The sequence below is a fragment of the Rosa rugosa genome, chromosome 7, assembly GCF_958449725.1.
Source record: "Rosa rugosa chromosome 7, drRosRugo1.1, whole genome shotgun sequence".
NCBI classification, from domain to species: domain Eukaryota; kingdom Viridiplantae; phylum Streptophyta; class Magnoliopsida; order Rosales; family Rosaceae; genus Rosa; species Rosa rugosa.
In genome coordinates, this window is record NC_084826.1 from 31,632,475 (window position 1) to 31,645,229 (window position 12,755).

At 36.7% G+C, this 12,755-nt stretch overlaps 1 protein-coding gene across 1 annotated transcript; it reads right to left on the reverse strand.

The window, feature by feature from the left end:
- Positions 1-2,633: 2,633 nt before the first annotated feature.
- Positions 2,634-4,485, reverse strand: LOC133721474 (plasmodesmata-located protein 7). The gene is made up of 3 exons (XM_062148096.1): positions 3,603-4,485; positions 3,174-3,287; positions 2,634-3,025 (listed from the first exon to the last, which is right to left on the reverse strand). Exons 1-3 carry the CDS (start codon positions 4,336-4,338, stop codon positions 3,018-3,020), a joined length of 858 nt encoding a protein of 285 aa, XP_062004080.1. The 5' UTR covers positions 4,339-4,485; the 3' UTR covers positions 2,634-3,017.
- Positions 4,486-12,755: the final 8,270 nt, after the last annotated feature.

The following is a 12,755-nucleotide window of genomic DNA, read 5'->3' on the forward strand; positions in this document are numbered from 1 at the left end:
CGTGTTGATGTAGGCGTGTAGGGATCTTTAGGATTGCTGGTGTTATCAATCCTAGAGAGGGATTGCAGAGGCTGCTTCAATCCTGGGTGCATGCAGGCGGGCCTGTGTGTAGGCTAGTGTGGTGAGGCTAGCCGATAGTGTGAGGCAGGTACAGCGCACGAGTGCGCAGGTGGTGCAGCAAGAGCTTGCAAAAGCTAGTGAGGCTAGCAGCGAGATAGCGGAAGCAAGGCGCAGGGGCGCGCTGGGCTGTAGGGGTGCACGGGCAGACAGGCGTCCGCGGGGGCGTGCTGGCAGGAGTGGCTAGTAAGGTTAGCAAGGGTGCAAGTGAGGCTAACGGCAGGGAATTTTTCTTAGGATTTTGGCTTTTTGGTTTCAGGGTTGGGTTCGTGCTGATAACGTGTTTTAAAGGATGCAAAGAATATTGTAGAGAGAATTGGTGTGTCTTTCATTGATATATAATAGGAGTCCTATATATAGAGAGTACAAGTACATAATATTTTAGTACAAGGAATCCTATTCTAAACAGAACTAGGAATCTAGAACATTCCTCTCCTATTATAACAATAGAAGTACTCCTAGTTTGATAAGGCACACATGAATCGAATATCCTTCAACACATTCATTATTGACATTTGATTTTAAACAAGTATGTATTCACATTCCTATATATCTCAATGCTAAATACACTGTGTTTTACATTTCAAGACAAATTGGTCTTTTGCAGAGCTACATTGACCAGGTTCGTCTATGAAGATGGGTGGTATTATGCAGTATGCCCCACATGCTCAAGAAAATGAGGAGAAAGCCACAAAGTGAGCTGCTGATATGCCCAGGGAACATAATTGTTTCATTACACAAAGCAAAATTTTGGAATTCCCAACTTTGATTTTCGAACTTCCTACATAAAACTGCACATAATTGTTTCATTACTTTGCTTCTGTGACCAGATTACAACTTGGTTTCTCATCTAAAATGAATTTGATCATGCCATTCACATTAGAGGTTCTTAAAATGGTATTTCAATTAGTGAATGTAAAGATCAATATGTGTCTATGATCCATGATATCAGTTATCTTCTTTATCATTTCTGCTGGGAACAAAGAAGATGCTTGTATTTATCACACACACACACACACACTCGGTACATTGCCTTTGCAATGTACTGCCTGCTATCTCATACTGTAGTTCATAATATCTCACCAATACTATATTTCATATGTTGCTATTTTCTACATTTTATTCTTTCGATCATCATATTCAAGATGAAATACCATCTGCAGCTTCATTAATTTTAGTTTCTCTTACTATCCAATATTGCAGTGGCAGCCCAATGCATCCAAAAATAAATGGACTGCTCATCAACACAAGAGAGGCATCAACAGCAAATGAACCAGCTGATGACACATCTTGATGTAGAACGGATGACAACAAAGATCAAAGAGCAGCTTGATTGTGAAAAGGGAAAACCGGTTTGCTGTAAATCTTACGTTCGGTGTCAGAATTTTGATTGCTATACCTTTTCAGAAAGGGAACGACGCTAGGAACAAAACTCGTTGCTATGCCATGACGTGTGGGTTTTTTCGGGTTTTCGGGATCGTTTCGGGCCTCAAAACTGCAATGTACTGTGTTTCCGCATTTTTGGTTTTCCAGTTCAATTTGGATTTGTTTTGTTTTAACATGTGTGCTTTAAGGTTTCATTGTTAGTTGCCCTAGGGTTTCTTTTCTCATACATAAGCAACCTTAAACGGTTGCAGAACCTATCTTTTATCATATTATCAATCAAATTGAGAGTTTTCTCATCTATTTCTGGTGGACTCCAGAATTATTGTTTTAGGTTTATTGCTTGTAAACCTAGGGTTAGTTTCCAACTGCGTCACATCTGAAGAACCCAAGTCGAGTAATTGGTTCAAAGTATAAGTGTAGGATATTTTGGTAATAACTAACCACTTTTTTAATTTGTAAATAACGAACAGCTTTGGTTAGAATGTCCATTTTTTGAAAAAATGTAAATACAAGAGCTTCATTAAAACCCAGCTCCTTCCTAGAACTTGCATTTTTGAAATATGTCAACATGCAGGTCCAGTTAGAAACCGAATTTTATAATTTGTATAAATTTAAATTTAAAAAAAAAAATCAAACCCGCAACATCGCGGGAGTTAATTACCTAGTGTGTATTTGATTGTAGTAACTGCTGACTTGTGAGAGTTGACCTCAATTGGCGCTTATGAGTTTCATTAAGTCCATATATTCAGTTTGAATCAAGGCTGGCAGAACCTAATGAGAAACCTCACTGGACTGATATAGTAACCCTTATGGCTCACCGAGCTATGGCTTAAGCCTCCTGTGGTGTCATTTTTGCTTTATTACCCATATGCTGACTATTTGTTTACCATATGGAACTTGTAAATTTAGATTCAAACACTTTTACGAGCGAAACTCTCCATACGAACTCGAGTACATTTTTGAGCTTGAATATCCCCCTTTAATGTTCTTGCAAAGATAAGCCTGCCAGAGCGTTTGGTCTTTGGATCTTTGTGAGCAAATGATAGAAACACGCATGGCATTGATACCTTAAACTTGTTTTAGTTAGTTAGATTTGCAAGACTTAATCATCAAGAAACCATACATGCATGCACAATGAATTTTGAAATTTTATAGATCACACAATAATAATACATCACAAATCAATATTATCTGCTCTTTTGGCTTTTACAAATTAAAAGAATTTCATATTAGACAACACAACTTTTGTAAGTGGAGGGGATAGAGGAATCCTTGCCTCCTTTTCTCTTGCTCCCTTTTTAACTTTGTTTTATGGGTAAGTGCTCCATCTTTTCTATAAATCACCCTTTTTGGAGAGATACATAAATTAATTAATTAAACCCAAGATGTTAAAGGGTACAAAGCTAGAGAGGGGAAAAGTCGACATAATGAAGAAAAAAGAAAGGGAAGCAAAAGCAAATCACTTGGGAAGCAAAAGAATCACCAATCCAATAACTTTGCAGCAAACTCATAATTTATTTACCTGCACATGAAAAGTAACAACAAATGGAATTTGTCAACATTATATCTCTGAATATACGGTATATGCTTTCTGATTCTAAAGCTCATGACTATTATTATAAATAAATAAAAATAAAGCAAAGTGAAAAAGGATGTGATAAAGATTGTACCATTTTCCCCAAACACCTTCCTTACGAAAGTAAGAAAGATGATGAGCAGAGCTACTCCTGCTAATAATCCAATGATAATTGCAAATGTCTTCTCACTCTCATTGCTAGATTTATCTGCAGAAATAACACTCATAACACTATAATAATAGAATAGACAAAATCTCTTACTCGAGTGGTGTTAACATTTACTTTTTCAATTAAAAGAAAGTTTTTCGAGTATTTTTTTGTAATTTTATTTGTACATAAAATCATGTGAAACTAGTTTGGAAATGTTCTAAATTCGACATATGGACCGACCTATTACGTATTGGTTGTGTAATTCTAATTGTTGTATAATTAAAATTCCTCTCTTGCAAAAGTGAAAAAATTACTAGCGTTCGTTATAAGATAATCAAGAAGAAAATAAGAGTAGGTTAAATTGATAATTACCATGATGCATCTTGGAGTAAGATTGAGCACCGCCAGTTGAGTACCTGGCGTAACACTTGGCCAAGAACATATCACCGTAAACGGCACCGCCGCATTCACTTTTCACCCGTCCGATTGCCTCCATCACACAGTCCTGACACACTGTGAAGCTCAGATCCCCGACGCATTGGGCCAAACCTTGGACGTTCCCGGACCCTCCCACCCTGTACGGCCCACCGGAGCCAACCAAAGCAGCCAACACTGAATCCCTCCGGCTCATTCCGTCAGAATCGTACCCGACCGACGGCCCGCATTTTTTGAGCACCACCGTCTTGTCCTCCACGCCAAGAAAGGTGGTGTTGTCGTACTTGATGTAGCAGCCCTGCAGCTGAAGGGCACCGCCGGAGTTGTAGGGGCAGAAGCTCCCGACTTGGCTGACTGCACGGGCGACGCAGGTGGCGCAGTCGGGCATGGAGAGGTCGCCACGGCATTGGTAGAGGCCGTAGATGACGTCTTGGGGGCTGGATCCCATGACGGTGTAGTTGTTGTAGGAGGAGTAGGTGGCTGAATTAACCAGGGAGGTAAGGAGCGAGTTGATGTTGGACTCGTAGGGCGAGTTCGGCGCGTACTTCTCCTGTGTGCAGCCTCCGTAGACGAAGGTGTCTGTGGAGGAAGAGCGGGAAGGAATGTAGAGAGATGAGAGAGAAACTATGAATGTAGAGAGGGAGAGGAGTAGAGAGCTTGTGATTGCCACCATTTTTGGTGTTGTTCCTTCCTGTGTGTTTGAGTGTTATAGAGAAGAAAGAGAGGTATTGGAACGTTGGGAAATCTCTACATTGGCTTAAGGAACATTAACGTTTGGATCTCAAGTCCTTCCCTTAATAACACACTAATAATTTGCAATTTTTGTTTTTTTCTTTTTTTTGGGCTTTCATATATTTTGACACAGGTAAAGAATACTACAAACCAAAAGCATATACAGCATACGTTAAAAAAGAAAAAGAACATGCTAGAAAATAGGTGTAATTATGGATATTTTACTTCATAAAAAAATGACAGTTTTTACACTAGGTTCATCTTCTTATGTTATCAATACTCTAATTTTTTTTCTGTTATTAATAAGTGGATAATTAAAGTTGAGTAGTCCTCTGCCAAGATCTTTTTGGAGGGAAATGGTTCACATCTTTTCGTTTGAAAGGAAAATGTCTTACCGCTAGACTAAGGGTATCAACACATGCGTGCTTTATCTTTATGTAGTTCCAATGAACTCATTTCTCTCTAACGAAAATAACTAATTATTGATTATATGTTCGTTTTTTTTTTTTGATTAAAAAGAATTGCAATAATCGAAAAAGAGTGTTATGACGATTCAAACTGTAAACACGGAAGATAAAAGCGTTTGTGCTTTACCAAAACTTTAGAAATAAAAGTGATTTCGAAAAAAAATTCTTTACTAATATAAATGGTTGGCAGCGTCCTATTTGATCAATTGGTCTAACTTTGAATCTCACTTTTCTTTTCTTCTTCTTCTCTTTTTTATCTTTGAAAAATTATCATTCTCATGCAATATTGCTGTCATTTAAGCGATGTCCTGCAATGTAGAGAACTGTTGATGCTTTAGAAGAGCATTATTGAAACTTAATAAACCTTGTTACTTAGGCATTTTCATTTTAATAAAAACCTCCAGACACAAAAGGGCATATCCTTCTTTGCATTAATGTTAGAATTGCAAGATGGACCATATATATGAATCGTACATAGACTCCTTTGGCCTTTTAAGTGAATTATTAAAGGCCTTTTCCGAGTGAAGACACAAACACAACGATGTCAATCGCACCATTAATATTATCTTGTACTAGTTAGCTTTTTTACTTTATAGGACATCTTACTTAAAGAGGAAGAAATCCTTCTACACCTATTTATGTGAAACTTTGCGTTTGCATAAATTGCACTGTATGATGTTTGCTTAACATGCAAGTTCTACTTGTATTCTCAGCTACTGGTAAAAACCAAAATTGAAAGTTATCTGTTACTTGCCGAGGAGCCCTAACCTCCATGTGAGTTTTAAGGAATTTTACACTAAAAAAAAAAAAAACACAGTCCATGCTTTGATGAACATTGCCATGAGATGCACACAAACTTCAGATAGAACTAGGAAGTAGGAAACCATGTTGTTTATAAGTAAAATATTGCTCCTAATTCAATAGCGTTAACTTAATAAAAGCATAGACCAAAAGTAAAATCTAACAATACATTACTCTTAAGATTGAGTAGAGCCACAATTCGCCCTTAGTCTTATGCCAATCCTATAGTACGGCGTGGATGGCGATCAGTTTTTCATAGTTTTCTCTATTTTAAGGCGTTTTGGATGTGAGCTGTATTAATTAATTACTCGTTTTCTAAACAAATTGTAGGTCGTAGTATGCTACGTACACAAGATTGTCTATTGTGATACTTTTCATTTTCTTTTGATTTCCGATGATATTGGTGTCATTTTCTCAAAAACGTATTTGTTAGATATGTCGAATGTGTTTTGTTCAAAAAAAAAAAATATTGATGTACTTAGCTTTTTATTAGTTAAACTTCGATCAAAGTGCCCATCTCAACAAGAGTATGCTAGCAACGTACTCCATTGAAAAATAGAACCATATATCAAAGGATTGTTGATCTTTTTCTTCCCTCATATATTCAAAATGAGGGGTTGATATTATTTCTAGTCAATCGAAGTGTCTGCATTTTGAGATTAGGTTCCAATTCTCCATGGTTACAACTCGTAAAGAATGGGGCAGACTGAATTTAATGCCTAGAGCTGTAGCTCCCACTCCACAACAAACACTAGTGAATTCCACCTTCATCCTCTGCCATTATCTTTGTTTGCTACTTTGTAACGTAGCTTTCACCAAAGACTGAACTAGTGGAGGTGCAAGGTCTGTTTGTCTCGGAACCAAAGTATAGAAGAGGGACTGGGACTGGAAGGGCGAGTTTTCAATTCAGTAATGTCGTATTGATTTTATGGCATTTTGTCTTGGTCTATTCGTCCACTACTAGTACTACACGCGAGTATGGTACATAAAACCCGACGTCCATTGTCACCGTCAGTTTGCTCTTTTAGATAGAAGGTCCACAAGAACAACCCACAGCCTTATAACTAGTGCAATCATCATACATCGATCGAGAAGCACCTCATTCCTAGAGCTTGCAATGTGGGATAAAAGGATACACTCTCTGCATTCTAAAAGAAGAACCGTGTAAGTCTGTAACTTTCAATAATTGAACGTAAACAGTCATTCTAGAATTTATTTATACGCCAACAAATCATTTTAAAGTTGAACTTAAAACCTTCAAATTAAAAAGAGTCACTTATATCTCTATACTAAATGACTATGAGCAACAATTTAGTATTTGTACCATTTTTCTTTGCCAGTCACAAATTTTATCCATTTTATTTAATGAAAAGACGATAATATATTAAGAGCAAATATTACACATGATGTCCTACTTTTTTTGGAACACTATATAAAGAGACATCATCTAAGTAACTCCACATACTCTAATGCAACTACTTCATAGAGTACAGATCATGGAACCCAAAATTAAATCCATGAATTCAGAGTCTGCAGCTTTCTCCGTCACATATTCTCTAATGCAACCAGTTCATAAAGTACAATTCATGGAACCAAGAAATTAAAACCATGAACTCAGTATCTAGAGCTTTCTCCATCACATACTTTCTAATGCAACCAGTTCATAAAGTACCGGTCAATGAATTGACAATTAGAAACCATGAACTCACTGTCTAGAGCTTTCTCCATTGTTTCATCTAAACACAAAAAATGAGCTTGAATAGCCCACTTTTCGAAAACAACTTTGGTCCAAACTTGTTTGGACTCATGTGTCCAAATTCTGTCTTATTTACGTATAATCAACAATATAAATTCATGATTTAACTGTTCAAAAGTTTTTCAAATTATTCTTTAAAAATCATCTCTAAAAAAAAAAAATCAATATAAACAAAAATTATTTAGTTATTCGATTATATTAAACAAGTGAACAATTTTGGTAAAAGCTAACAGCTGAGAGTTTGAAGGTTGATTTGACTTTTGAACAGTTAAGTCTTGGATTTAGATTGCCGATATATTCAAATACGACACAGGTTCAAACTAGTTTGGACGTAAGTATTTTCTATTTGAGCATAAATTTCTTAAAATATTTTATATGGGATAGATCATAACTTCATGTCTTCATCTACAAAAAATAATTTTGGATAGAATAAAAAACAAAACAAAACAAAACAAAACAAAAACAAAAAGCCTAGCTCTTTCTAAACGGCGGCTGACCTCCTTGGAGGTTTGCTTCTCCGCCTCTACCAGCGACAACCTTCTTAGGGGGTTTTGACTCGTTGCTCTAATCAACGACAATCTCTTGGGGTCAGCTCGGCTACTACGTACTAACAGCCAAATCTTGGGTTTGGTTTGTTGCTCCACAACGACAACTTTCATCGTCTTTGTCCATCTTGATCTTGGTGCTATGATGCTTCTAATGTGGGAGGACTACAGTACGATCAACTAGAGTGACCTCTGCAACGCAACGCTTTGGCAACAAAGGACAGTGGGTAGTCTTGGATTTGATCAAATTAAGATCAAATTCGGCTTATTTTAATTTGGAAGAAGAGATTGGAGGTCAGCGACATAGGCTGATCTCGAAGTGTGTAACTAGGGGTTTGGTGGCTTGATCCGGGTTTTTAGGGAGGTACAATGGGCTGCTAGAAGCGTTGGCTGCCAAAGTTGGATTGTCGGCCAATGCTGATGGATCAAGTTGGCCCTTGCGAATAGCTTGATGCACTATCTCCCTTCAACCCTTTGAGCGAAATGCGGCAAAAGGGAAAGAAAAAAATTCCATGGACCAACCCCATCGTCTCCACCCCGTAGGAACTACGAGATCACCCCAAGGACGCCTTCGGCATCCAGGGGTCGCGGACCGACTATAGAACCCTGTTCAATCATGCTTGCTCTTTTTGGGTGGTTTACTTTTTCTTGGATTAGGGTTGGGACGTTTGGGCCTAAATCTTGGTCTAAGAGGAAGTGGATTGTCCAGTGGGTTTGAGCCTAATGGTTACGGTAGTTCTTAGCCTATATTCTATGAATTGTTTTTACACTTAGTTAAAGAGGATCCTGGAGCACCACAATTGTGTGCATTGGCGAAGTAAAAAAGGGGATGAAATTGGTACCCCCTCTTTTGTAACCCACACCCAGAGCCCTATTGTTATACAAAACTTCGTTCTATGAAACACTCATGAAAAAAAGAAAAAAGGAGGTGTGGGTGCAAAACTGGTTGCCAATTTCACTCCCATAAATAAATTTGTGTGTGTGTGTGTGTGTGTGTGTATAGACATACATATCGACTCTTCCACTAAAGAATTCTTTTTTTTCTTTTTTTTTTTGACCATTTAAGGGATTAATTGTGGAACACACTTTTTGATCATATACATGCATCTCGATCGTTCAGTTTCTTTTTGTCTCTAAAAGTAGATCATTTCTCTAAATTTTCAGTCAAATTGATAATCGTTAAAGTACCAAACTAGATCAAATCAATGGATGAACCGAATCTATCCAACATGAACCGTTTATGTTTATAATAGTAAATCACGATTATGAATACCCAATCCATTATCAATTTAGCTGAAAATTTCAAAATTGATCTATTCATAGAGCTTTAAAAGCTGAACAGTTGATATGTCAATATGTGTTCGAAAAGTGGGCCCGCCATTAATCCCTCAAAATGACAATATATATAGAGGCCCATTCTAGAGAGGACATTCTTACTTTAAGAATTTGAGATTTTTTACTACTTTACTCTAGTATATGACCTAATTCAATGATTTTAACCATTGATCTTTTAGATTCCTGTGCAAGAAGTGTGTTTCCAAAAAATCAACTAAATCCATAATTATTTTGTCATTCAAAATTGTGTAAACAAATGTAGTCTGTTAGATAAAACTAAAATAAACATTGTGCTAATCAAGTGGTTGAATATTTTCTAATTTAGCTAATTTTTTGTAGGATTCATTTATGTGTATGTAACTAGAGAATGAATGATTTAGATTATTAAACCACATGCTAAAAATAAAAACATCCTCACATTTCAAATTTAAGGAGGTCCTCTCTAGATCCTCCCTATATATATAGACACACACAATGCATATATGTATATACAGTGCTTTTCTGCTAAGGACCTCCGCATATATTAAAATATGCAGATTTCCTTCATAGACTCACTTTTCGATCGCATATCCACATCTCGACCGTTTAGTTTTTAGGTCCTAATGTATAGATCACTTATGCAAATTTTCAGCCAAATCGATGATCGTTAAGGCATTCATAACTGCGATTTACAATTATAAACATGAATGGTTCAGGTTGGACAAATTCAATTTGTGCATTGATTTAATCTAATCGATACCTCAACGATCATCGATTTGGCTGAAAATTTGCATAAGTGATCTATACATTAGGACCTAAAAACTAAACGGTCGAGACGTGGATATGTGATCGAAAAATGAGTCAATCAAGGAAATCCACATATTTATATATGCGGAGGTCCTTTAGCAGAGAAGCACTGTGTGTGTGTGTAGAGAGAGAGAGAGAGAGATAAATTTTATTCACACATACCAAATTACTTAATGCACACCCCAAGTTTTTGAAACTTTTTTTAATACATTTTTACCCCTTTTTGATAAAGATGAACAAAAAGAAAACTACAAAAAGGCAAAAACAAAATAAAGAAAATAAAAAATTTGACCTAGAACTAGAGATGATCAGGACGACCAAGATCCTACACTCAATAACAACACAACTAATTTATCCATGCACTCAACAAACTTCGCATACTCTATTTAAGTTTTTTTCATGGATTTGATTGGTTGAAGTAACAAATTCAAATCTGAATATTAAGCTTTTGATTTTCTCTACATATTTTGGACTCCAAGTGGTCTACGGTCTGCAACTATCTTGGTGGTTTCAACTTTCTCGTGGTACATTGCTTAATTGAAAATCTTGGAGGTTAATTGAATAGGAAATTAATATATTAAAAAAAATCTTCTCTCACTTTGTTTCCATTGATTGTTTGCTGAGTTTCATTTGCTTACCAATTTCCTTCGATTTGATTTGATTTGGAGGATGGTGGTATGGGTCATAGAGGTGAGACCGTGAGAAATAGGGTGCAAGATTGAGGAGCAGCTTGCTTGGGTTTGATTTAGCAGAAGGAAGAAGATGATGGATTTAAGGAGTGTGTATTAAGTAAAATAAAGAAGGCATAAGAGGAAGTTTGGGAAAAAAATTTGGACAAAAAAAATTTAAGAGGTGTGTATTAAGTATATAGGGGTGTGTGTAAAATTTCACACACACAACCTAAATGGTTCATGGTTGGATTTGGCCTGGTTGGTCAACTAGGGCTTATTGGGTCAAACATTTCTATGGTTGTTTATCGCTTGGTAGGGTCCCTCCTGGGCTTAGGTATGGGCATAGGGGCCAGATTGCTTCCTACTTCTGTTATTGCTTCATCGGTTCTATTTATGTTGAACTACTTCTACTAGGGAAGAAGGATTTTTCCCCAACTTGTGCTAGTTCAGGCTTTTTAGCATAACTATATGGTTTGGATAACTCTGCACGACCTATTCCAGCACAAGCAGAGATGTTGTTGTGCCTCCCTCTAGACATAGCTTTTTTTTAGTAGAACAACGTGGGAAGCTTCAGACATTGAGATCCACATTTTTAAATTGCATGTTCGAGAATTTGTCACTTCTTATACAATACATTAGAGAATAGGTGAAGTTACTTGAGTGAAATCTGTTTCTTCTATGCCCTGAAATGGTGGGACGTCATGTCTAAGCTTCAACCCTTAATATATATCGTTTTCTGCTATAAAAAAATATATATATATTTAAATCCAACTTACTTCAACAGCAGCTTCCAACCCAAGCACCTTTCCATTCTCAGAGGATAACACCGGCATCGATTTTGCCAGTAGAAGAATAGCATTTGGCTTAAAAGTTCACATGGAGGAGGAGGCTCACAAGATAAACGAACCTGTCTTGGAAGGGCTACATCTAGCTGTATTGGGAGTTGCATACTTGCTGAGTTGCTGTTACTGTGCATATAGGATTGTGTAAGTAAATCTCTCCTAGGATAGGATTGCGTAAGTAAATCTCTCCTAGTTTTCAGTTGATAGAGTAGTTTGAAAAGTAATGTATGGCTTGTCCCTTAAATTAAGGGAACGTTGTTGAGTAATTTAGGGAGTGATTGAAGTTTGTTACTTCACTCCTTCTCCTATATAGATGTAGATTGTAAATAGTTTTTATCAGGCATGAAATAATATACCAGAAAACTTCCACAAACTTTTGTGTCTTATTTTCTACAAGCTGCAACACTAGCTTCTAACCATTATTTGGCAGCAAGCAGAATCAATTTTCTTGGATGAGGAGGCATGGAGAAGTTTACATCAAATATAAGTTTGATGCGCCACTTCCAAATATACCAGATGTATAAACAAACAGAGAACAGGATTCAAGACCTTTAGATACAGAGGTCTTAGTACCCAGATTAGCAACATCAAAGAGCTACCAAACCTCCTTGGCCTGCGTTTTTCCATTTCTAAAATCCTTGTCTTTTTATCGAACCTTGTTCCATTTTTCAAGATTAATCACCTGAAGACTCGCTGTAATAGTTGCGCTGATGTGTATCCTTTGAAAGAACTGATGAAATAAATAGCCAAATCTATTAGTCCTGATCTTTGGAACAGAAAATGCACATGCATATGTTATTATATGTTATGAGTTGTATTCGTAATGATAGATTGACGTAATTAACGAAGGGTAAACATTTCTCTAATTTCATCTGCATTTCCTTCACACAACCTTTTGTGAGGACTGTCACCCTTCTGCCATCATTCATGTTCAAAATTCCGATGATTAATTATTTTGTGAAGAAAAATCAATGAAACAATAATTGACGATTGACTTGTGACATTATTGGAAGTGCCAATATCTTATTATTAGAGGCAAAATTCATGCCCAGATTTAGTGAACATGTTTCTAAATCCACAACGACCTCAAATCAAGTTTCTCTCAGACCATGATTGTAAAAGCCCAGGAATTAGAATTTCAACAAAACAAGAACC